This window comes from Saccopteryx leptura, chromosome 2 (assembly GCF_036850995.1).
Source record: "Saccopteryx leptura isolate mSacLep1 chromosome 2, mSacLep1_pri_phased_curated, whole genome shotgun sequence".
In the NCBI taxonomy this organism is placed as follows: domain Eukaryota; kingdom Metazoa; phylum Chordata; class Mammalia; order Chiroptera; family Emballonuridae; genus Saccopteryx; species Saccopteryx leptura.
This window is the reverse complement of record NC_089504.1, coordinates 164,099,631-164,125,709: the sequence shown is the minus strand read 5'-3', so window position 1 is coordinate 164,125,709 and position 26,079 is coordinate 164,099,631. Positions and strand designations below refer to the sequence as shown.

Sequence of the window (26,079 nt, the reverse complement as noted above, 5' to 3'; positions counted from 1 at the left end):
TTAGTTGTTCATTTATTGCTTTCTCATATGTGCCTTGACTGGGGGCTCCAGCAGAGTGAGTGACGCCTTGTTCAAAACAGCAACCTTGGGCTTCAAGCCAGCACCCTTTGGGCTCAAGCCAGTGACCAGGGGGTCATGTCAATGATCCCATGCTCAAGCCAGTGTCCCTGCACTCAAGCTGATGAGCCTTTGCTCAAGCCAGCGACCTCGGGGTTTCAAACATGGGACCTTAGTGTACCAGGTCAATGCTCTATCCACTGTGCCACTGGTGGTCAAGTCATAAGAAGGTTTTTAAAATATGGTAAGAATAACTTCAATGCCAGAAAATGGGATTAAATTAGATGACTTAGGATTAGTTTTAAGTTAAAAAAAATAAAAGCCTAAGCTACAGTATTAAAATAACTACTTCAAGAATCTGAGCCATAAATAACAACCAGCTGTTTTTGATTTACCCAAAGAGCAGGACCACAGGACCTGGAATTAAACTGTAACCATACTTATATCCATAGCTACACTTACAGGTGCCTATACAGTGTCCGTAAAGTCATGGTGCACTTTTGACCGGTCACAGGAAAGCAACAAAAGACAATAGAAATGTGAAATCTGCACCAAATAAAAGGAAAACTCTCCCAGTTTCATGCCTATTCAGTGCAGTTCGATGTGGGCTCACGCACAGATTTTTTAGGGCTCCCTAGGTAGCCATCCCGTATAGCCTCTACAGACTCGTCACTGACTGATAGCCTACCAGAATGGGGTTTCTCCACCAAACTGCCGGTTTCCTTCAACTGCTTATCCCACCAAGTAATGTTATTCCTATGTGGTGGTGCTTTGTTATAAATGCGCCGATATTCACGTTGCACTTTGGTCATGGATTCGAATTTAGTGAGCCACAGAACACACTGAACTTTCCTCTGTACTGTCCACATCTCAACTGGCATGGCCATGGGCTGCTCCACTGTACACATGGTGTTACATCATCATCTGCGCATGCACACATGCTGCCACATCATCCTACAGAAACTGGGAGGGTTTTCCTTTTATTTGGTGCAGATTTCACATTTCTATCGTCTTTTGTTGCTTTCCTGTGACCGGTCAAAAGTGCACCATGACTTTACGGACACAATGTAGATAAACACTGCTGACAGATTCAGGCCAGCTAGATGAGGACTCCTTGGGAGGCTGGGAGGCATACTGAATGGCTCATGAATAGGGAAGAGTGACAGCTCCTCACAAAAGCCCCAAGATACCCCATAGTGTATTTCCTAATAGCACCATAATAAAACTCACATCTATTCACACATATCATACTCCTTCTTTAGGGACAAAATGATGTCACACCAAATTATAAAATAATGGGGTAACAGATAATGTCATAGCAATTAGGAGCCACCAGAGGGGGAAACAGTTGCCTTTAGATGGCTTGTGTCCAGATATGTAGAGTGGGTATAGATAGTGTGCTTAAGACAGTACCTTTCTGGTAATACTTGGAGTTGTGAGTCCACCTGAACCCAGTGCAGAGGCCAAAATCTGTTAGTTTGATGTGACCATCAAGATCTATCAAAATGTTGTCTGGCTTGATGTCTCGGTGGATAAAGCCCATCTTGTGGACACTCTCGATGGCCAGAGTCAACTCTGCGATGTAGAAGCGGGCCAGGTGCTCGGGAAAGACCTCCATCCTGATAAGAAGGCTCATCATGTCACCCCCGGGGATGTAGTCCATCACAAAGTACAGACTGTCCTTGTCTTGGAAGGAGTAGTAAAGTTTGACCACCCACTCATTGTCCGCTTCAGCCAGGATGTCCCTCTCAGCCTTGACATGGGCCACCTGATTCCGGTTCAGGACGTCCTTCTTCCTCAGGGTCTTCATGGCATACAAGGCATGAGTATCCACCTTACATGCCAGGCACACTTCCCCAAAGGCACCGACCCCCAGAGTTTTGATCTTTACAAACATGGATTTGTCCATCTTGGCCCTCTTCAGCCTGTTGTAATTAGACTCCTTCTGGTAAAGGATCTTCCTCATCTGCTCCTGCTCAGCCTCACAGAGTCCAGCCTGCGCAGAAGAAAAACAAGGGTCACATCAGAGGTACCCCGACAGGAAATGGCTGGCGGGCGATGCCCTAGAACTGAGAGGACCCTGTCTTGAGCTATAGGAATGAGAAGACAAGTAGAATGGGTCTATAATATACTCCAATCAGGAAAACAATTGGTTTTACTATTTAGAGCCATATACAGACAAAAATCCAGAATCCAAGGGGAAGACAAAATATTTCTCTCTCTGGGTAACTTCAAGCCCTTAAAAACTAAAGGAGACCTCTATTAGCAAAAATCTATGGAAAGAGGGCCACAAAATTCCTGGAACTCTAAGAGCAACCTAATATTTTAATAGCTCAGGGAAAATGAGAAAACATAAGAGAAAAATGTCCATGAAAATGGGAGGGCAGAAACTAAGAGCACAAATTTTACTTTTAGAATTTAAAATTATTGGTTTGATTTAAATTTACCATAACATTTCATTTAAATAATTTTATTACCTTCTCTAGCAATTTCTGTCAAGTTAAGGTCTCTCTAAAATATTACTAATTACAGACTTAACGGAAGGATAAATGAAACCCTATTAGATGTTTTTCTTTATAAATCCCACAATTCCAATTCATAAAACCTTGTTTCTACTCTACTCAAAGTGGTTTGTCATTAGTTAATAAAACTTGATGACCTTTGCTAATGAATAAAACACATAATCCATTTGGTAAGCTTCCTGTTGGCACACGGTGTGCAGTCAGAGCCGGTCCCTGCAATTGGGGAGGGGGCAGGGAGGCTGGAACCCCTGTCATTTCTCCAGGTACTCCCCTCATAACCAGACCAGCGCTGGCACCTAAGGTGCACGGAACAGAAAGAAAAGAGCTCCTACTGCGATTCCTGTGAATGGCTCAGGGAGCGCGGAAGGGGATATTACTCTGGCCATCTCCTGCTCCAGCTGCAGCCTGCGGTTGACCTTCTGCTGGTAGGTCTTGATGACGTTTTCCACGTGCTGCTCCATGAAGAACTTGAATGCATATGGTGAGTAGCTCTTGATCCGAGACTCTCTCTTCTCCTCATCCCGGCTATTTTTGCGCACTGGAACTGGAGACGTCTGAATCAGCTTTTTGTCCTTCCCTGCTCGGTCGGCTTTGGCACCCTTGTGGCTCCTGTCGGGGGGCTCGGCGGGAAAGCCCAGCAGCCGCTGCCCCACGCCTGCACACAAGCGGTCCATGTCAGCCTGCTCGCCTGCGCCCCGCAGCAGCAGGTGCTTAGGGTAGGGCGGGGGCGGGCATCTGGCCTCTGCGTCCCGCGCGTAGGGGCCTGGGCCCACCGGGGGCGGGTGCTCATCCACGGCATCCGGCCTGTCGGGCGCAGGCGCGGGCGCGGGCACCCAGGCCGGGTGGGAGGGCCCCACAGCCGTCTGCGGCTCTGGCCGCAGCACGCGCACGCTCTTGACCGGGTGCAGGATGTGTGCAGCCGTCACCGCAGTGATAGTGTTGGGGGATGCCGTGGCCACGGGCTGCTGGTGGCTGTTGAAAGAGCTGCTTCTGCTGGGCATGGAACCCTCGGGCTGGAATGCCACCTGCTTCTGCAGAGAGTCACGCCGGGCCAGGGTGGGCACCAGCCACGGCTGGACTGAGGTGCCGCCAGTCTCGTATAGGTCCACATTGAGGCTGTTCCTGGAGAGGGCCGGAAGGCCCTGCGAGGGCACTAGCACGTGCACCTGCGGGGCCTGCTTGTGCACATGCGGAGGCACGTACAAGCTGGCCGGGGGCCCTGCAGCCGGGAAGGCGTGGCTGGCCCCTGGCTGCCCTGCAGGGCCCTTGGCAGCCAGACCCGTGTACCCCACGGAGTCCGGCTGCGCCTTGTTCTGGAAGGAGGGGCTGCGCTGGATGCCGTAGCCCAGGGCCTCGCCAGGCATCAGCTGGTGCAGCCTGTAGTGCGGGCCTTGCAGGGGGAGACCCTGGCCCCCGGGCCCAGGCACAGCCACAGGGAAGTTCATCCCGGCAGGCTCCACACTTGCAGAGTAGCCCTTGGGCTGGTGCTGAGGGCCACCAGGCTCCACACTTGCGGAGTAGCCCTTAGGCTGGTGCTGAGGCCCACTGTGGGAACTGATGCCACCAGTGAAGAGGAAGTCCATGTACTGCTGGGGCACCTCCTCCAGGGCGCCGCTGCCTTTATAGGCTCCGCTCATCGCATGGTAGGTGGGGAAGGGGTCTCCTGCCCCTTCAAAACTTGGCCTTCGTGGCACAGAGGTAGGCACCAAGCCTTTTCCTGTGGAGGAAAGAAATAACAGATGTGGCATTAGAGGGGTCTGCCCAGCGGGTTCTGACACTTTCGGGCCCTTTCATGACCCAGACCCTGAAGCAAGGCTGAACTCCTGCAGGGCAGATCCAGGCTGCCTGAATCAAAGTCTGCCTTGCCAGGGAGAGCCCTCAGAAACCCCTAGCAGAAGCAAGATGCTCCACAGTCACCACATCAGGCAGAAGTCACAGCCAAACATGGCTGTTTCCTGCACCACTGAACATGTACCAAAGGCCAAAAGAGAAGAAAATGACTATAGACAGGGGCCTGTGGTCCCTTGAGAGCTGTGCTGAGACAGGCCCAGAAAGGCTAAGCACAGTGATATGGATGGCCAGCCCCACATTGGGCGAGGAGACTGCTCTATCAAGAAAAAACATGGAGCTTGGTCACACAGCCCTGCCCAGCGGTAAAGCCAAGGCTAGCAGCTGTTCCTTGAGTGGGATCCTCCTGCAAGGGCAGGGCGAAAGCTCGGAAACAGGCAGAGACCCGCAGCTGAGCAAAGGTGCTCGCCAGTGCCCTCAGGACCAAGCATAATGTCACACATGGGGGCGGGGCAAAGGCCAAGGCCACCAACCCTTGTGCACCTGAGCACGTGATCACAGCCACTCCCGTGAAGAGAAAATGCGGAGGCAGAGAAATACAACACAAATAAACCAAGAGAAATCCCCAGAAAAGGACCTAAGTGAATCAGATATAACCAAATTACCAGATGCAGAGTTTAAAATAACAATTGTTAGGATGCTCAAAGATATTAGAACAACCATAGATGGCCATTACGAAAACCTAAATAAAGAGATAACAAATATAAAAAAGGACATTGAAATAATAAAAAAGAATCAGTCAGAAATGACAAATACAATATCTGAAATAAAGAATACAATGGAAGGAATTAAAAGCAGGATGGATGAAGCAGAGAATCGAATCAGTGAGTTAGAGGACACAATAAATAAAGGCACGGAAGCAGAGCAGAAAAAAGAAAAGACTCAAAAAGTCTGAGGAAACTCTAAGAGAGCTCTGTGACAACATGAAGAGAAATAACATCCGCATCATAGTGGTTCCTGAAGAAGAAGAAAAAGAACACAAAGGAGCCCCCATAAGGATGACTTCTGACTTTTCAACAGAAACACTTGAGGCCAGAAGGGAATGGCAAGAAATATTCAAAGTAATGCAGAACAAGAACCTACAACCAAGACTACTTTATCCAGCAAGGCTATCATTTAAAATTGAAGGAGAAATAAAAAGCTTTACAGACAAAAAAAAACTCAAGGATTTCACTGCAACCAAACCAAGGCTGCAAGAAATGCTAAGGGACCTGTTGTAAACAGATCAAAGGAAAAAAGAATATAGCAAAAGAGAAATACAGTTTTAAAGAGAAAAATGGCAATAAACAATTACATATCAGTAATAACCTTAAATGTTAATGGATTAAATGATCCGATCAAGAGACATAGGGTAGCTGCGTGGATAAGAAAACATGACCCATACATATGCTGTCTACAAGAGACACACCTTAAATCAAAAGATGCACACAGACTGAAGATAAAAGGATGGAAAAAATATTTCATGCAAATGGAAATGAAAAAAAAGCTGGGGTAGCAATACTTATATCAGACAAAATGGACTTTAAAACAAAGACCATAGTTAGAGATAAAGAAGGTCACTACATAATGATAAAGGGAGCAATCCAAAAGGAAGATATAACCATTATAAATATCTACGCACCTAATATAGGAGCACCTAAATATATAAAGCAGACTTTGATGGACTTAAAGGGCGAGATCAACAGCAATACTATAATAGTAGGGGATTTCAATACCCCATTAACATCATTAGATAGATCCTCAAGAAAGAAAATTAACAAAGAAACAGCAGACTTAAAGGACATATTAGATCAACTCGATTTAATAGATATCTTCAGAACCTTTCACCCTAAAACAGCAGAATATACATTCTTTTCAAGCGCTCATGGTACATTCTCTAGAATAGACCACATGTTAGGGCACAAAAGCGGGCTCAACAAATTTAAGAAGATTGAAATCATATCGAGCACTTTCTCTGATCACAATGGCATTAAACTAGAAATCAAGCACAATAGAAAAATTGAAAAACATTCAAACACTTGGAAACTAAAGAGCACGTTATTAAACAATGAATGGGTTAACATTGAGATCAAAGAAGAAATTAAAAAATTCCTAGAAACAAACGATAATGAGCATACATCAACTCAAAATTTATGGGACACAGCAAAAGCAGTCCTGAGAGGGAAGTTTATAGCATTACAGGCATACCTCAAGAAGCTAGAAAAAGCTCAAATAAACAACTTAACCCTGCATCTAAAAGAACTAGAAAAAGAACAGCAAGTAAAGCCCAGAGCTAGTAGAAGGAAGGAAATAATAAAGATCAGAGCAGAAATAAATGACATAGAGGCTAAAGAAACAATACAGAGGATCAATGAAACCAGGAGCTGGTTCTTTGAAAAGGTAAACAAGATTGATGAACCTTTAACGAGACTCACCAGGAAAAAGAGAGGACTCAAATAAATAAAATTAGAAACGAGAGTGGAGAAATAAAAAAAAAAAAAGAAAGAAAAAACATGAGTTTGTGTCCTCTTAACAGCAAAGACACAGCTTACAAAAGCCTCTGCAGTTCACATTCAATGTAAAGTGGGTTTTTCCCAGGCCACAAAATAGGGGACGCTCCTTTGCTAAGTGTCTTGAGTCCCTATCACACACAGGGACCTTGGGCACCAGGAAACTGTCCCATCTGCTCCATCCTGGAAGAGAACTATCCATGGAGGGCCAGGGAGGCAGAGCATTTGCTGCTGGAGCCTCTGGCCTCCCCAGCACCACCACCCTCAGCCACGGGGCAGCAGCTCTCAGTATGAGAAAAGGTGTGTTTAGTATAAAAAAAAAGCCTCCCTTTTGAAAGACCCCATCATCAGCCTGAGGGAAAAGTAAAGAGAAAATGTTCAGGGCCTAATTTTAATATCCAGTGAATTTTCCAACCTTTCATAGAACAAAACAAGTACCCCCTCATAGGAAGTACCACAGGTTATTTCACATGGGGGGGCACCCAGGTAGGTCCCATGATCACTACTGCTGCACACCCCACTCCCCAGGGCTTTTTTTAATTGATATTTTTTGAGAGAGAGAGAAAAATATCAATTTGTTTTGCTACCTATCCGTGCACTCACTGGTTGATTATTGTGTGTGCCCTGACCAGGGACGCTCATGAACCTGCAACCTTGGCTCTAACCACCTGAGCTACCCGGCCAGGGCCTGTGTTTTTAAATCATAAACCATCATCACGCACAGGCTGCAGGTCTCGGCTCACCTGGCGAAGTCTGCTTGATGACACGCACGATTTGCTCCTTCCTCGGGTCCAGGTAGCCCATCTTGCTGATATAGTCTAGGGCAGCTTCGATGCTCCTGCTGCCCGTCTGCTTGAGTGCCCGACCTGCCATCTCCTGCATGAAACACACACGTCATCTCTTTTTATCTTTTTTTTTGGCAGCGGGGGGGGGGGGGGTTCTGAAGCTGGAAATGGGGAGAGATAGTCAGACAGACTCCCGCATGGGCCCCATCGGGATCCACCCGGCACACCCACCAGGGGCGACGCTCTGCCCACTAGGGGGCGATGCTCTGCCCCTCCGGCGCTGTTGCGACCAGAGCCACTCTAGCCTCTGGGGCAGAGGCCAAGGAGCCATCCCCAGCACCCGGGCCATCTTTGCTCCAATGGAGCCTCGGCTGCGGGAGGGGAAGAGAGAGACAGAAAGGAAGGAGAGGGGGAGGGGTGGAGAAGCAGATGGGCGCTTCTCCTGTGTGCCCTGGCCGGGAATCGAACCCGGGACTTCTGCATGCCAGGCCGATGCTCTACCACTGAGCCAACCGGCCAGGGCCCACACACGTCATCTCAAAGCCACCAGGGACGACTTCCACACCCGCCCTGCTCCTGACCGGCATGACACTCGCCTCCCTGTGACAGTGAGAGTGCCACAGAGGTATCTCAGAATAGATATGGTTGGTTATGTGTCCTCAGGTGCCTGAGGATAAGAGTCTAACTTGTGCTCAACCACAGACTGTTTAGAGTATGTCAAGGACATACAGGAATTTTGATGGTGGACCTGAAAGAATCTTAAATTCTGTTTCTCCTGAGAAAACTTGAGACTGGGGATACACCTAAAAGCAGAACACTGTACTGTGTACAACGACGGGAGTCAGAGAACCTTGCTGTGACCTGCTCCTCAGGCTGACTCTGGGAGAGGAGCATCTGTAATGCTGAGGGGTCGAGACCAGGTGATCTGCCTCAAGGGGATGGGAGGGTTGCCATAAAGTCATTTATGAAAAACTTCCTGGATGCCTACTGTATAAAATGCCCCATGCTGCCTACAGCGGCTAGGGACTTGCATTGAGGGCCCTGGTCCAGTAGGAAAAAGAAAGGACAGGCTAAAGGAGCCCTTGGACCTGTGGGCGGCACAAGACAGGCTCCTTAGAATTGCAGTGGGATGACCATAAGATGGACACTGGTGGTCTCCACACTGGTGGTCTCCACAGGTAGATGCAGGAGAGTGGACAAGGGTCTGAGGTCTCAGCCTCCTCCCGCCAAGGGAGTGGGCACCAGAGACTGCTCTTCAAGGACAATGTGGGCAGATAGAGAGCCCACTAGAGAAAAGGTGTTCTTGACAGGTGAAACAGTCAAAGTGGGGCTTAAGGGGAGGAGGGGCTGGAGGCCTGCAGAGGCAGCAAAGAAGGACCACCATCTGGGTGGTCTGAAGGCAAACTGCAGAATCTTTCCGAGAGGGACACGGGTTAGTGAGGTCAGTCTGAGGCAGAAAGGCACTATCAGGTGAAGGGACCACCCAGGCAGGAACTCTGGAAGAGCTGCTGGGAGAGAGCACTGTTCAGAAGGCGGGCACTTCAGCACCTCCTCTCCTGTGGGTGAACTTGGCCTCCCCACCTCACAGCTCTGTCATGTAACAAGGTTGTGTCTGCAAAGGGGTCTCTGAAGCTTAGAGAAGGAAGTGATATGAGACTGCCTCTGAGCAGGGTCACCCTGGACCTTTTGGTGCTCATTTAAAAGTGCACCACCAGGAGAGGACCCTCCCCACAGCCCTTCAATCAGCAGGAATTGTCCCACTTGGTTTGTCTGCAACATGGCCACCAGCTCCTGTCTCCTTCACGGGATCTGCCAGCGTGTTCATTACTCCAGAACTTGCCACATGCTAAGGGATCAGTGAAGTTCAGTGTGCACGTATTCCAATCTTTCCCTGTTGGCTGTACAGGCACACCGACCACAAGACTTGTATGTTATTGTGATACAAATCTAGGAACTTAACCAAGAAAAATCAACACAAGGATACCACAGAGTGACTTGTGTTCACAGGGATGTTTCAGGTCATAAAACTTCACCCTCTGAATGAGCTAGCTCATTTATCAGTTAAGACCTTCGAGAAACCAGAGTCTGCTTGGTCTGCCTGTCCATCAGTGCCCCTCACTGAGCCAGCACAGCTCTGTAAGAACTGTCCAGAGTTGTGACTAGACCACGCACATAGCCATATGCTGTCAAAGCCAACAGAAATGCAGAACCATGCCCAATCCACCAGGAACATGCAGCCCTGCCTCTCATCCAGCTCCCCATCTGCTGAGACTATTCACATCCCCAGCAGGATGTCACTGAGCTCAGAACCCATGAAAGAGCACAGCCCGCTTCCCGTGGTTGGCTATATGACACTCAGGCTCTGTAACTCCAGTCCTCAGACACTGAGCCAGCAGGATGCAGTGTCACTAAGAGATGTGACTTCAAACCAGCTAAGAGAAGAGGCGCAGAGCAAGGGGCCCCAGTCAGCACCTCGAGCATATCCACACACTGTCCAGGTGCTGGGCATGCCTCCTGGTGGGAGGAGGCATCAGCAATGCCAGCTGCCCCTCCTGGCACAAGGCAGGGAGTATGGTAGGGGCACCATCACACATCATTTCTAGGGCACCCAACAGTGCCCCAATTCTCTTCAGTGAGCCTTCTCCACAGCAACCTTGGTCAGCAACCAGTTCTCTAGCTGTCACAGGCCCCAAAAGGCCCTAAAAGACTTGCCCACCAGCCTGACCTGTGGTGGCACAGTGGATAAAGCGTTGACCTGGAACACTGAGGTCGCCAGTTCAAAACCCTGAGCTTGCCGGGTCAAGCAATGAACAGCTAAAGTGAAGCAACTATGAGTTTGATACTTCTCACTGTCCCCATCCTCTGTCTGTAAAATCAATAATAAAATCTTCAAAAAAAATCAAAAACTACTTCCCCATCAGCCTGTACCCCACAGAGCCCCCACAGGCAGGAAGCCAGCCAGGCAGCAGAGAAGGGCTAGCGGTCAGCTTTGCAGCTCCCTGGCTCCTGAAGCACCCAGACACAGGGTGGCCAGTCCCACCTGCTCTGCCCCTGCCTTGGGCAAAGGCTGTGGTCTGGCCAGGTGTTCACCCACCTGCCTTCACTCTCCTGACCTGTCATCCTCAAAGGGGAAGAGTTGTAGCATTCCTGCCATGATCCTACAATTTATGACTCATATTCCATAGGAAGACGGACATTGGGTTCACATACTCTGTACAGCTCCACTGTTTTCCGGTACCAACATGGAACTGAAAGCCAGCGAAAAGTTATTTTATGTAAAGAAAAGGATGTACTCTGGAGATCCTCTCCCACCGCTTCCTAGTAGGAAAGCATTTCCCAAATGTTAGCAAAGTTGTATCCCCACAATGTAACATTTCAATTATGAATTTTGGCGGAACAATGAGAAATTAATAATGCTGGCCTTGCTGAGTGTCTGTGGGCCTCCTATGTGCTGCCTGCTTGTCTCCTGGAGGAAAGCAGTCTCCAGTCCTGCTCACAGAATAGGTGGAGAGCTTGCAGCCAGCTGAGCACAACTGTCCTGAGGGTAACAGGACAGCGGCCCATGAGGGCCTCAGACACCACGCCCTAAAATAAACAGCACAACCTCAGCTTGTCAGGAGAAAGATAAGCACACAGCCAGCTTTTCATTTGGGTGGTATTCCTCTTCTACACCTTAAAAAGAAATCTCAACCAAAACTAGATTTTTTTATTTTTTATTTTTTTTAGCAATAAAGAGGAGGATAGAGAGAGACGGACAGACAGAAAGGGAGAGAAATGAGAAGCATCAACTTGTAGTTATGGCACTACAGTTGTTCATTGATTGTGTCTCATACGTGCTTTGACCGGGGGGCTCCAACCAAGCGAGTGACCCCTTGTTCAAGCCAGTGACCTTGGGGTCACGTCTATGATTCTGTGCTCAAGCCAGCAACCTCGGGGTTTCAAACCTGGGTCCTCTGCATCACAGGTCAATGCTCTATCCATTGCTGCACCTCATGGTCAGGCCCAAACTAGATTTCTTGAGGACAGAGCAAGCAGGAGCCTAAAGAACTAGGGAGTACAGGATTTCTGAAGGTGCTTATATGCAAGTTACAGTCCCAACAGGAAAGCAATCTAAGCAATGGATGAAGCAAAGCCCACGTGCTCTTTCATGGGGCGTGCTGCTGTGCTGCTGCGTTCCCTGCACAGATGGCTTCCAGTTCTTCTGGAGAAACAGTGGGACAGAGTTTCACTGTGTCCTGTGCCAACTGTTCAGCCTTCATCAGAAACATGGGCCTTGGCAGAGCGTACAGGAACCCCTGGCCAGCCGGTGGGCCCAGCCCCCACCACTCTCCGCACTCTATGAATTTCCGGAGGAGAAAGCAGAGGTGTACACGAACTTCTGAAGGCTTCCTGCTTCGTACATGCTCAAACAATAGTGGGAAAACTGAGTGAAGGAAAAAAGAAGTCACCTTGGAAGTGTAAATGTGTGTACCTGAGAAGGAAAGGAATCACTGCTGCTGCTGTGCAACTGCAGTGACTTCCAGCCCGGCAGTGGCCTCGTGAAAGCCTGCAAGATGAGGCCACAGCACCCACACCTGAAAGTGTTCCACAGCAGGTGACCTGGGCTAGGGTAACCACTTAACACTTGTGTGAGAAAAAAATTTTTTTAAAGTAGCCTGATCAGGCAGTGGCGCAGTAGATGAAGCATCATCCGGGATGCTAAGATCCCAGGTTTGAAAGCCTGAAGTCGCTGGCTAAAGTGCAGGCTTGCCAAGCTTGAGCAAGGAGTCGCTGGCTTGAGTCCAAAGGTCACTGGCTTGAGTCCAAAGGTCACTGGCTAGAGCCCAAGGTCGCTGGCTTGAGCAAGTGGTCACTGGCTATGCTGGAGCCTCCCAATCAAGGCACATACGAGAAAGCAATCAATGAACTAAGGAGCCTCAAGGAAGAGTTGATGCTTCTCATCTCTCTCCTTCTCTCTCTCTCCTTTCCTGTCTCTCTCTCTCTCTAAAATAAAAAATAAAAAAAGAAGACAGGAATGTGCTACTTTTACTCTGTCCCCCTTGAAAAATATAATGTACACTATTATACAATGTAACTTATTAAAATGTATAAATATTTTAGTTATGAAACATGAAAAGTGATGCTTGACTGCTTGGGCGCAGTAGATAGAGCATCAATCTGAGATGCTGAGGTCTCAGGTTTGAAACCCCAAGGTCACCTGCTTGAGAGTGGGCAATCAATGAGCAACTAGAGTGATGCAATTATAAACTGATGCTTCTCATCTCTCTCCCTTTCTGCCTCTCTCTCTCTCTCTCTCTCTCTCTCTCAAAAAAAAAAAAAGCCTGTGGTAAAGAGTTAATGAAGGAAAAATAAAAACAGCAACCTTCTGGATTTAGTTCTCAAACAATTAAAGATACCAAAATGTATTTTAAAAAAACAACATGGAAGTGAAAACAAATTCCCTGGCTATTAGTTACATTTTTATGTATTTTTCAGAAAAAGTGACAGTATAACTTTAAAGTGGATAATTACTAGCGGTTAGTTAACTTTTAATTCTTGTCACCAAAGGCTCAGAATCACTGTAGCAGTTTGCATTTTTCAACAGTGCTTTAACATTCAATTGTTCTGTATAAGAGCTGGCTGTGAAGACCACTTGGAATTTTCTTTTTAACCCTTTGAGTAGTACGAACGTTCATGTACATCCTCATGCCTCCTGACCATGCAGAGTACGATTGTACAAAATTTTTTATTTTAAAAAAGTGTAAGGCAACATTAAAAAGAGGCAAATGTATGTTCTTCTTGTTTCCATAAATTGGTTATCAAACAAACATAATTTTAAGTTAATAAAACTATAACTAGAACTAATTTCATTTTTGGAAAAAAAACACCTCACTCCTTAGGGGTCAGCAATCATGAAAAAAACTCACTACTCAAAGGGTTAATTCTACATTGCTGGCAGTGGAATCTCAGGATATGCATTGCCAATAATGATATAAATTTTCTTAAGTTAAAAAAAATCTCTGGTGGGGGGAAGGCAGAAGATGGTAAAGGGGGGACATATAAAGACAGAAGGAGACTTGACTTGGGGTGGCAGACACACAATACAATACACAGATGTGTTATAGAACTGTACACCTGAAACCTATATAATTTTATGAACCCCAAGAAATTCAATTTTATACTTTTTTCAAAACTTTTTGAAAGAATAATAAAAAATTTTTTTTTCATTTGACCTTTTTTTAGCAAGAGAGCAAGATAGACAGAGAGACAGAAAGGGAAAGAAATGAGAAGTATCAACTCATAGTTGCAGCACTTTAGTTAGTTGTTCATTGATTGCTTCTCATATGTGCCTTGACCAGGTGGCTCCAGCCGAGCCAGCGACCCCTTGCTCAAGCCAGCAACCTTGGGCTTCAAGCCAGCGACCTTTGGGCTCAAACTAGTTGACACTGGGGTCATGTCTATGATCTCACACTCAAGCTGGCAACCCCACACTCAAGCTGGTGAGCCTGTTCTCAAGCTGGCAACCTTGGGGTTTTGAACCTAGGACCTCAATGTCCCAGGTCAACACTCTATCCACTCACTGTGCCACCACTGGTAAGACCAAAATTATTTTTTAATTAAAAACAAGAAAAAAAAATTCTGTGTGCACATTTTATTTTAATATATTTACTATTAAATAGAATGCTGCATTTAAATTCCTTCTGTGCCCAGTAGGGCAAGAAGAGCGTTTGCCAAGTACAGATGACAAACACACTTCTCTCTGCTCCCAGTTTTTCCTAAGAAGGAGAAAGTTATCAGTATCATTTCTTAGGCGTGAGCCCAGGCACGTAAAGACCCCCCCCCAGCATTTGGCAGAGCCAGGAAGCTCTCCTGTGCAGGCCTTCAGAGGGGACAATGTGTGGGGGGAGGCGTTCTGGGGGGGTGCAGGTGGGTGCAGGAGAGGGTTGGGGAGATGAAGAGAGACTAGAAAGAAGCAGCCCGAAATCTATGACATTCCCTATTGGGGGAAGCAGAATGTGCAAAGGGGACCAAGACCCTGGGGCCTGTCACCACCATTCTCCGTGCCAGTACCTCTCACCAGCAGCTCTCGGTGCCTCGAGGGCTCCTGACCTATCTCACAACACTTCACAATTTGAGAAAAATTATCGTTACTAATGAGGACATATAATTAAATATGCAGTGATGGAAACAAGCTAAGATATTAACACTGCCATCATTTTTGTGTGGTAGCACCAGGTTTGACTTTTATGTTTTTCATACATTTCGTTTTTTTTTAGTAAGACTGGGAGGCATTCATTTGTTGTTCCGCTTAGTTGTGCATTTGTTGGTTGCTTCCCATACATGCCCTGACTGGGGATCAAACCCACACCTTAAGTGTTTGGGATGACACACTAACCAACTGACCTACCCAGCCAGGGCTGAGCAGCATATATTTTTAATAATCTAACAACAAAAACATAAGTATACATGTATTGTAGTATGTTAAGATGATGACAAGTGCTATGATGAAAACAGTCAAATAAGAGTGTTAGGGGTAGCCTGACCAGGCGGTGGTGCAGTGGATAGAGCGTTGGACTGGAACACAGAGGACCCAGGTTCGAGACCCCAAGGTCACCAGCTTGAGCACGCGGTCACTGGCTTGAGCGTGGGATCACAGACATGACCCCGTGGTCGCTGGCTTGAAGCCCAAAGGTTGCACAGGCTTGAAGCTCAAGGTTGCTGGTTTTGAGCAAGGGGTCACTCGCTCTGCTGGAGCCCCCCCCCCCGTCCCGTCAAGGCACAAATGAGAAAGCAAACAAAGAACAACTAAGGAGCCGCAATGAAGAATTGATGCTTCTCGTCTCTCTCCCTTCCTTTCTGTCTCTATCTGTCCCTCTCTCTGACTCTCTCTCTGTCTCTTTAAAAAAAAAAAAGAGTTGGGGTAGAGTGTTAGAGTGTTGCTATTTTATAAAGGATGTTCAAAAGCCTTTCTATTACAGGACCATGTGCACAGAGACCTGAAGGAAATGAAGAGGGAGCCCTGAAGGTTTCTGTAGGAATTGGGTGCAGCAACAGCGAAGGCCCTGAGGCAGGTGTGAGTGTGTCCCAGGAAGAGCAAGGAGGTCGTGTGGCTGAACAAAGCAGGCGGGGGGGGGGGGGGGGCAGGCAGGGGGGGGTGGAACCCCTCACTGTAACCAAGGAGACAACAAATTTTATGTGGAAACTCAGCACACATGTACATAACAACTGAGCCACTGATTCAATACTAGCTACACGTAACACTCCTCTCCCCTACTCCATGGTTGGGAAATGATGCTCCCATCCTTTAAGTCAGCGAGCGGTTCTCTCTACCGGGGTCGCGACCCACAGGTTGAGAATCACTCCTTTAAGTTGATTTCAGGATTTAAATGGGTGACAAGCCTTAGTGTGAAAGCTCCTTCTGTAGGCTGTGAAGAGGACTTTGGCTTTTACCCTGAGTGAGACTGGAGGCCACTAGAGGGTTTCCAGTGCAAGATCTGACTTCTGTTATAAATGACCACTCTGGCTGCTCTGTGGGGACTGCCCCATGTCTTTCCTCTGCAGCACATGTCCATGTGTGGGCGCTCTCCAAAGGCTGCTGCTGGGTTTTCAGGAGGGTTCTCACAACTACAAGGGGACCTCCGCCTCTGTTACAGGCTCCTCTGCACCGGATCAGAGCTTCTGGAGGGGGCGGTTCTCAGTGGGATGGGAGGCAGCCTTCTGAGTACTGTTGATAGAATCATTCAACACTAAGACAGAAATAGAGCCAGGAACTCTGCACAGGGTCTCTAGTTTTCGTAAGTCTACCATGTAGGTAATCATGTTTTATTAAAATCAGGAGACAGGCTCAGAATTAGCAGTCATTTCCCAAGTTCACATAGTCAACAGTAAAGTAAGTATCCAAAACCCAAATAGTCAGAAGTCCAACATCATTAGTCATCAGAGAAGTGCATTTTTTAAAACACGGTATCATTTTACTCATTAGATTAAAAAATATTTAAAATGTATGACACCCAGTCTTAGCAAAAACACAGCAAGGAAAGGAGTATAATGGGTCTAACCACCCAGTCAATACTCTGTAACAGCATCTGGTCACAGGGCAGGTGCTCAAACTGTATAACCTAGAACATCCACATCTTGGCTTTCTAGAGAAACCCCACGTTCACAAGAGGACATGCAGAACAACACTGGCTGCACTTGTCCATAAAGGAAACTGGGAACAATCTACATGTCCATCAACAGGATAATAAACAAGGAAGTAGCAGCATAATAACCCAACCCAACAAGGCAATTAAAATGAGTTACTCCTCTGTCAATGTGGATATATATTAAAAACAATGTTGAATGAGAGAAACCACGTTTCAAAATCACAGTGTCCAGTTTTTAAAACTTACAAAACAACACTGCAGCTTGGTTATACTGTAGTTCTCTTCTGTAGGAAACGTATTAAACATAAGTGAGGGTGAGAAAAGTAACCTGGGCTGTTAACTGCCTCTGGGGAGGGGGGAGACGGAACAAGCTAGGCTCCATGTTTAACACCGGATTTCTTCTGAAAGTCTCTGAAACAAATACAAAAATTGCTGCATTACTTCTCCCTACTTTTATGAATGTTGAAATATGACATCATCGCCCTGGCCAGTGGCTCAGTAGATAGAGTGTCAGCCCGGCATAGGGACATCCCGGGTTTGACCTCCAGTCAGGGCACACCGGAGGAGCAACCATCTGCTTCTCCCCGCACCCCTCTCCCCCTTCTTTTCCTCTTCCCCTCACAGCCAGTGGCTCCACTGGTTCAAGCGTGGCTCTGGGCTCGGTTGGTTGGTCCGAGCATCAGCCTCAGGTGCTAAAAATGGCTCAGTTGATTCGAGCATCTTCCCCAGATGGGTCTGATGGGTGGATCCCGGTCAGGGCACAAGCAGGAGTCTGTCTCACTATCTCTCCTCTCACTTTAAAAAAAAAAAAGTAAAACTGAGGCCTGAGTTCTGTCGGTCCTACAGTCCATGGTCTTTCCTCACAGTCCTGCCTCCTGTCCTGTAAGCTCTCTGGGCCAGAAGTGAGTACACTTACATCTGTGTCCACTGTGCCAGGCAATCACAGCTGCCTGATCCAGCTTGCAGGCAATGAATGAAGAAGTGAGCACATTGTAAAGCACAGCCCCGTCACGCCCTGGTTCCCCCCACCTTGCAACTCTCAGCAGATAGCAACAGCACATTTTATGTCCGACTTAGTCCCCTGGGGACCTCCTTCCTTTGCACCTGCTTCTGTCTCCCCACCTTCCCTCTCAGGCAACTATCCAGAAATTCCTCTTGCACCTGGTTCAAATCCTCTGCTGGACAACTAGTCTTAAATAGTACTTGCTCTCTGGCCCTGTAGTCATGCCCAACAATGAAACAATTAATTAAATGTAGGCCCATGTGGGTGTAGTTTCTGGATAAAACACTGCAAACAACCAACCAGAGTGCCTCCCCCCTGAAAAACTAAGGTCTATCAGACACTCAGTGGAATGCAACACTCTTTAGAAATAACATGCTAGCCTGACCTGTGGTGGCGCAGTGGATAAAGCGTCAACCTGGAAATGCTGAAGTCGCCGGTTCAAAACCCTGGGCTTGCCTGGTCAAGGCACATATGGGAGTTGATGCTTCCAGCTCCTCCCCCCTTCTCTCTCTCTCTCTCTCTCTCTCTGTCTCTCCTTCTCTCTAAAATGAATAAATAAAAAATTAAAAAAAAAAAAAAAAGAAATAACATGCTAGAGAATAAAATTTAATGATACCAGGAAATGTTTATAATACACTGTTGTAAAAACAAACAAGCCAGAGTAGGTCACAAAAACATGTACAGTATTCGGCTCCTAAGTGTGCACTAGCCACACCAAACCACTATCTCACTGCTCTGCTTCATGTCACACAGCTTTCATAGGACATCACAGTGAAAAGGAAGTTCAGTGCCTTTTACAAAGCAGACGGGAGGGGTAGTGGCTGTACCCCACCACACAGGACGATACACTAAGCAGGTGGTGTGATCCGACAAGGCTGAGGATGAGGTGTAGAGTTGGAAGGGGGTGCTGGGCTGGAAGTCTATATGCAGAGCACCTGCATCCCCACCCTGCCCAGACCTCATCCTTGGAGACAATGAAACAGAAGCTGCAAACCTGAGGCTGCAACACAGCAAGGGGGAATGACAGGCCAGGGGTTAGGTGGAGGGTTAGGTCCATCAGAGACCCTCAGGCACTCTGCCCTGCCACAGGCCTCCCCTGTACCTCATAGACTTGAGAACCCTCCAGGAAAACTGCAGGCCCCAACACAAGTCTCCAGATGTGAACATCTGTGGGTCTGCCTGGCCACCTGATCAACCTACAGTGACGCCCAGTCTGCGTTTTCTTTTTATTATTATTATTATTATTATTATTGAGACAGAGAGACATGAAGGGAGAGGGGGAAGAGAAGGGGGAAGAGAGGGGGGAGAGAGAGGGAAGAGAGAGAGAGAGAAGCATAAACTTGTAACTCTTAGGTTTGGGTCCAGGGCTCCTTTAAATTCAAGGTCCCGCCCTGGCTGGTTGGCTCAGTGGTAGAGCGTCGGCCTGGCGTGCAGGAGTCCCTGGTTCGATTCCTGGCCAGGGCACACAGGAGAAGCGTTCATCTGCTTCTCCACCCCTCCCCCTCTTCTTCCTCTCTGTCTCTCTCTTCCCCTCCCGCAGCCAAGGCTCCATTGGAGCAAAGTTGGCCCGGGCGCTGGGGATGGCTCCATGGCCTCTGCCCCAGGCGCTAGAGTGGCTCTGGTTGCAATTGAGCAATGCCCCAGATGGGCAGAGCATCACCCCCTGGTGGGCATGCCAGGTGGATCCTGGTCAGGCGCATGCGGGAGTCTGACTGCCTCCCCGTTTCCAGCTTCAGAAAAATACTAAATAAATAAATAAATAATAAATTCAAGGTCCCTTTAAAACTCAAATTCCCCTCACCCAACCTCCCACTAGGGCAGCTTCTTCATTAAGCATCTCTCTTGCCCAACCTCCTCCTCCCCTTAAGCAGTTCCCCCCACCCTAGGAAGGTTCTGGCAAGTGTCCTTGGGCCAGGCCACTGGGAGGGACCAGAGGATTGGAAAAAGGAGACAGTCTGTAACCAAGGCCACAAACCAGGATATGCTAATCTGAGCATGTCCACGTACACCCAACCCTATTCTTGTTCGTGTCTTGTCCAAGACTTTATCCGAGCCAGTGACCCTTTGCTCAAGCCAGAAACCTTGGGCTTGGGCCAGCAACTTTTGGACTCAAGTTGGCGAGCTCTGGGATCGTGTGGACAATTTCCCCACTCAAATCAGCGACCTCGTGCTGACAATCCCCCGCTCAGAGCTGGTGATCCTGGGGTTTCAAACCGGTGACCTCAGCATTCTGGGTTGACACTTTATCCCCTGCATCACCACCAGTCAGGCCCAATCTGCATTTTAGTGCATCACTCCCACAATATGGACAAACAGCCAAGATTCACTCATACGTGAGAATGTTTTCCAACACAAAGCCAAAGCCAGTAAGTCAGACAGTTCATACAATATGATTCATCTTTGTAAAATTAAAACAGCATCTACCAACGCATCAATGGTGGCTCCCTAACAGCGTCCATGGCATGATGCTTTTCCTGAAACATGCCCTTTACATCAGGACCCATGACCCTCTCACCTCCTCTCATTTTTAAAAAATTTTATTCAGTGAAAAGAGTAGATGCAGAGAGACAGACTCCTGCATACATCCCGACCAGGATCCACCCAGCAAGCCCACTAGAGGCAATTCTCTGCCGATCTGGGGCGTTGCTCCATTGCTCAGCAGCTGAGCTATTCTTAGCACCTGAGGCAAAGGCCATGGAGCCATCCTCAGCACCCAAGGCCAACTCGCTCTATCAAGCCATGGCTGCAGGAGGAGGAGGAGGAGGAGGAGGAGGAGGAGGAGGAGGGAGATACAGAGAGAGAGAGAAGTGAGGAGGAGAGGTAGAGAAGTAGATGGATGCTTCCCCTGTGTGCCCTGTCCGGGAATCGAACCCAGGACATCCACATGCCTGGCTGAGGCTCTACCACTGAGCCAACCGGCCAGGGCCACCTCCCCTCATTTCTTTGGCTGCCAGTTGGAAATATCTGTTTTCCTTCCTTTGGCATTATCAAAGGCAGAAACTAGATTCTTAAATGATGAGTATGTGTTACCTTCAGGTAGAAAGTGAAAATCTATCCATCCTCTGCACTTTTTTTTTTTTTTTTTTTTTGAGCCAAGACCTGAGGTGGGAGTGGTTAAAGCTTGGTGTGTTCAAGTAAAGTCATGTTTGTTTTTTTTGTTTTTAAACAGAGACAGAGAGAGAGTCAGAGAGTGGGACACATGGGGACAGACAGACAGGAACGGAGAGAGATGAGAAGCATCAATAATCAGTCTTTCGTTGCGAGACTTTAGTTGTTCATTGATTGCTTTCTCATACGTGCCTTGACCATGGGCCTTCAGCAGACTGAGAAACTCCTTGCTCAAGCCAGTGACCTTGGGTCCAAGCTAGTGAGCTTTTGCTCAGACCAGATGAGCCTGCGCTCAAGCTGGCGACCTCGGGGTCTCGAACCTGAGTCTTCCGCATCCCAGTCCGACGCTCCATCCACTGCGCCACTGCCTGGTCAGGCCATCCTCTGCACTCTTGTGCGGGCCGCAAATATAAGAGAAATATGCAATCTGACACTGTGCTGCAAATGCTCCAGCTGGAGTAACGCATCTAACGACACATGGAGACTTGTGCTTCTAACCTGGTCCCCATGCCAATGGGACAGAGTGCCAGGGGACCAAAGCTCGGAAAACATGTTCACAGCTCTGCAGCTCCACAACCATTTGCTGTAAAAAGACAGCTGTTTTATACGGCTGGCTGAATGAAATGGTGTCCTCGCCTCATGTGATTGCAGGGCACTTGGCCTCAGTTCAGGAACTGAAAATTCTGATGAGCTTTTTTTTCTTGAATCTGGAAAATATGGGTCCAAAACACCAGCTGGCTACTATAGAGTTAACAGATTTCCAAAAATAACAATGTTTCATTTATTAGTATCTACCCAAAGCTTCAACTCCTCCACTAGGAATTTCTTATCAAATATCCTACCCAGCAGTGCCCCTACGTTAAGATTATGTTCTCACCCTGGCTGGGTAGTACAGTTGGTTAGAGCACTGTCATCTCGATATGCCAAGGTTGTAGGTTCAATCCCTGGTCAGGGCACATACAAGAATCAACCAACGACACATGAATGGGTGGAACAACAAAACTGATATTTCTTTCTGTGTGTGTTTCTTTCCCTTCCTCTCTAATAATCATTAAATTAAAAAATAATTTTTTTTTTTTTTTTTTTTTTTTTTTTTTGTCTGAAGCTGGAAACAGGGAGAGACAGTCAGACAGACTCCCGCATGCGCCCGACCGGGATCCACCCGGCACGCCCACCAGGGGCAACGCTCTGCCCACCAGGGGGCGATGCTCTGCCCATCCTGGGCGTCGCCATATTGCGACCAGAGCCACTCTAGCGCCTGAGGCAGAGGCCACAGAGCCATCCCCAGCGCCCGGGCCATCTTTGCTCCAATGGAGCCTTGGCTGCGGGAGGGGAACAGAGAGACAGAGAGGAAAGCGCGGCGGAGGGGTGGAGAAGCAAATGGGCGCTTCTCCTGTGTGCCCTGGCCGGGAATCGAACCCGGGTCCTCCGCACGCTAGGCCGACGCTCTACCGCTGAGCCAACCGGCCAGGGCAAATTAAAAAATAATTTAAAAAGAAAAGTAATAGAATAGCTCACCAAGGTTGAAGTAATACAAAGTCCAGACCTTTATTCCAAGGCCCAGACACAGTGCTTATTTACTGGAGACTCGTTCACATTCATGTTGGAATGTTTTTTTGTGAGTGTGTGAAAGAGACAGAGAGAGGGACAGGAAAAGACAGACAAGAAGGGAAAGAGATGAGAAGCATCAATTCTTTGTTGTGGCTCCTTAGTTATTCATTGATTGCTTTCTCATATGTACCTTGACTGGAGGGCTACAGCAGAGCAAGTGACCGTTTGCTTAAGCCAGCAACCCCATGCTCAAGCCGGTGACCTCGGGGTTTCGAACCTGGGTCCTTACGTCCCAGTCCAATGCTCTATCCACTGCGCCACCACCTGGTCAGACTGGAATGCTCTTTTACTTTATGAAATGTCCTTTTTCTTGTCCTCCCATTAAATTTGTATAAGTTATTTATTTATTTATTTATTTTTCTTCTTTCTCCAAGTGAGAGGAGCTGAGATAGAGACAGACTCCCACATGTGCCCTGACCAGGATCTACCGGGCAACCCTCATCTGGGGCCATGCTCACAACCAACCTATTTTTAATGCCTGATGTAGAGGCTCCAAGGAGCCAACCTCAGCACACAGGATTATGCACTTGAACCAATGGAGCCATGGCTGTGGGAGGGGAAGAAGAGGAGAAGGTAGAGAAGCAGATGGTCACTTCTCCTATGTGCCCTGACCAGGAATCAAACCTAGCTGGGCAGACACTCTACCGCTGAGCCAAAAGGCTAGGGCTTTGTATAGGTCATTTAAAAATGAAATAAGGAAGTGGAGTGCTAAATAATTTAGGAAAAAAGAATAGGCCCTGTCCAGTTGGCTCAGCAAGCATATGGAAGTGTATCAGCAGTATATCAGCCCAGTGTATGGAAGTCCTAGGTTCGATTCCTGGTCATAACACACAGGAGAAGCAACCATCTGCTTCTCCACCCCTCCACTTCCCCTTCTCTCTCTCTTCTCCTCCAGCAGCCATGGCTCAAATGGTTTGGCCCCGGGTGCTGAGGATGGTTCCATGGCCTCTCCTCAGGTGCTGAAATAGCTTGGTTGCCAAGCAACATATCAGCGGCCCCAAATGGGCAAATCATTGCCATGTAGTGGGCTTGCCAGGTGGATCCCGGTCAGGGCACATAGGGGAGTCTGTCTTTCTGCCTCCCTACGTCCCCACCTCTCACTTAATAAAAATAAATAAATTAAAGAAAATGATTCCACAAAACAAGAACAGGATGGTGTGGTGTCTGTGACACTGGCCACACTCCCTGGATGTGCAGGACCCAGTACTTTTCATCTTATTTGTTGCCACTCAGGTGAGAGGCCACAGAGGACAATCAGCTACACTCTCGGCCAAGTGACCCGTCAGAAACAGATTCCAATACTGAGGCACATCAGCCAGAGAAAGAGCAGTCAGGGTGAATAAACCCAACGGCAGCCCTCACGGGGCACGGTTCTAGCTTAGTGGAATAGTGCAGTGCAGACAAGCATGACCTTCACCAAGGAACTGCAGTTAATGGAGTTTATGTCTGAATGGAAAGGATGTGCTTGATGTTTACCTGAAAATCACACTTTGGAAGGTCTTGCAATGTCCAGGTGATGCGATGCTGAGAGGGTGTGTGGAAGAGGCAGCCTCCCGGGCAGTGTGACCTCAGTAAGATTCAGGAGGGCCTCCAGCTGACAAGTCGGAGTTTTGCTGATTTCACTCAACCAAAAAAAAATCCATTTCTGCAGCCAGTGCTGCTGCTATAGGCACTAAGGTCCAATTTGAGCAACAAAAATGAATTATCACACGGCCAAGGTAAGGAACATGATACTTAAAAAAGAATGTTGAGTGGTTTAATTTTACAGATTCAACAACCTAACGAAATTCCTTTCTCAGAAATTCACTAATAACACATAACATTCTTTTTCTGGCTATACAATCTAAACTATTCCAAGAAGTCTGTTTTATGACAATTAAGTTCATTTTGAAAAAAGGTAGTGAAAATGTATATATTTGTTGGCCAGCTGTGAAATCCGAGAAGGTCCAGCAGCTCTCGCACGCGCACTCTGTGTGACAGACACAGTACCTGGCACACAGCAGGCACATGCATGCGCAGAATCATGACACTGATGATTCTTTTGACTTTCAAATGTATGGTGTTCCAGGTAAAACTGTGTAACTCTCTTGGTCCAATAATATTCAGATGATGACTAGAAGCTTAGAGTCTACCCTTGGAAGGAGACCCATGTTTCACAGTCAGTGAGGACAGGCCTCTGGCCGGGTCAGCTAGCTCACCCGCTTATGAAGTTTCTGAGATTTATTATTATTATTACTATTTTATTTTTGCACGTGAGAGAGACAGGCAGGAAGGGAGACAGATGAGAAGCATCAACCTGTAGTTGCTTCACTTTAGTTGCTCACTGATGGTTTTTCATACGTGCCTTGACCTGGGGGTTCCAGTCAAGCCAGTGACCTCTTGCTCAAGCCAGCAACTCAGCACTCAAGCTGATAAGCCTGTGCTCAGGTTGGATGAGCCCATGCTCAAGTTGGCCACCTTGGGGTTTTGAACCCAAGGCCTCAGTGTACCAAGTCAACCCTCTATGCACTGTACACCACCGGTCAGAATAATTTCTAAGATATTTTGAAAGTAACATCCACACAATTTCATAGCCATCTAACATAACTAACAGTCCATACAGTAATCTGTACTATACACATTAAGTCACCTAAGATTCAAATAAAACTTAGTCACAGCCTGACCAGGCAATGGCACAGTGGATAGAGCATCGGACTGAGACATGGAGGACCCAGGTTTGAAACCCCGAGGTCGCCAGCTTGAGAGTGGGCTCATCTGGTTTGAGCAAGGCTCACCAGCTTGAGCAAGGCTGTTGGCTTGAGTGTGGGATTATAGACATGACCCTGTGGTCACTGGCTTGAGCCCAAAATTCGCTAGCTTGAAGCCCAAGGTTGCTGGCTTGAGCAAGGGGTCACTCGCTCTGCTGCAGTCCCCTGGTCAAGGCACATATGAGAAAGTAATCAATGAACAACTAAGGACTAAAGATGCTGCAATGAAGAATTGATGCTTCTCATCTCTTTCCCTTCCTGTTGTCCGTCCCTATCTGTCCCTCTCTGTCTCTGTCTCTGTCACCAAAAAAAAAAAAACAAGCAAAATATCTATGGCTTCACTAATGCCCAACTTTTCTAGGTATGTGTTAACAGAATTCAGGGAATTGTGAAATTAATTTTCTATAAGAGGAGCTTGCAAAAGCCCCCTTTTCCTTTTTATTTCATTTCTTTCCTTTAAAAATGGGGGGGGGGTGTCTTTCTTCCCATTTCACCCTTGTCCTATACTCTGGAAACATCATCACCCTGAGCAAATAACAAGACACACGCAATCTCTTATGTGACCTTGAGTAAAAGTCCAAGTGTTTTCTCTACACCTACAGCAGGGGACTGGTTTGTTAATTTCCTTTTTTTCTTAAGATTATATTTATTGATTTTTAGAGAAGGGGGAAGAATCTTCACTTTAGTTTTTCAATGATTGTTTCTCCTATACTGCTCACAAAAATTAGGGGATAGTAAGTCACTTCCTTTTGAAATATCCCCTAATTTTTGTGAGCAGTATATG

General features: G+C 47.4%; 1 protein-coding gene across 6 annotated transcripts in view; it reads right to left on the bottom strand.

The window, feature by feature from the left end:
• LATS2 (large tumor suppressor kinase 2) overlaps positions 1–26,079 on the bottom strand; it is a 103,802-nt gene that overhangs the window by 14,067 nt on the left and 63,656 nt on the right. For all 6 annotated transcript variants that reach the window (XM_066369196.1, XM_066369193.1, XM_066369197.1 and 3 more), the window contains 3 exons: positions 7,660–7,792; positions 2,957–4,296; positions 1,471–2,053 (listed from right to left, as the gene is read on the bottom strand). In XM_066369196.1, coding sequence (XP_066225293.1) covers positions 1,471–2,053; positions 2,957–4,296; positions 7,660–7,792 — 2,056 coding nt within the window. The remainder of the gene's footprint in view (positions 1–1,470; positions 2,054–2,956; positions 4,297–7,659; positions 7,793–26,079) is intronic.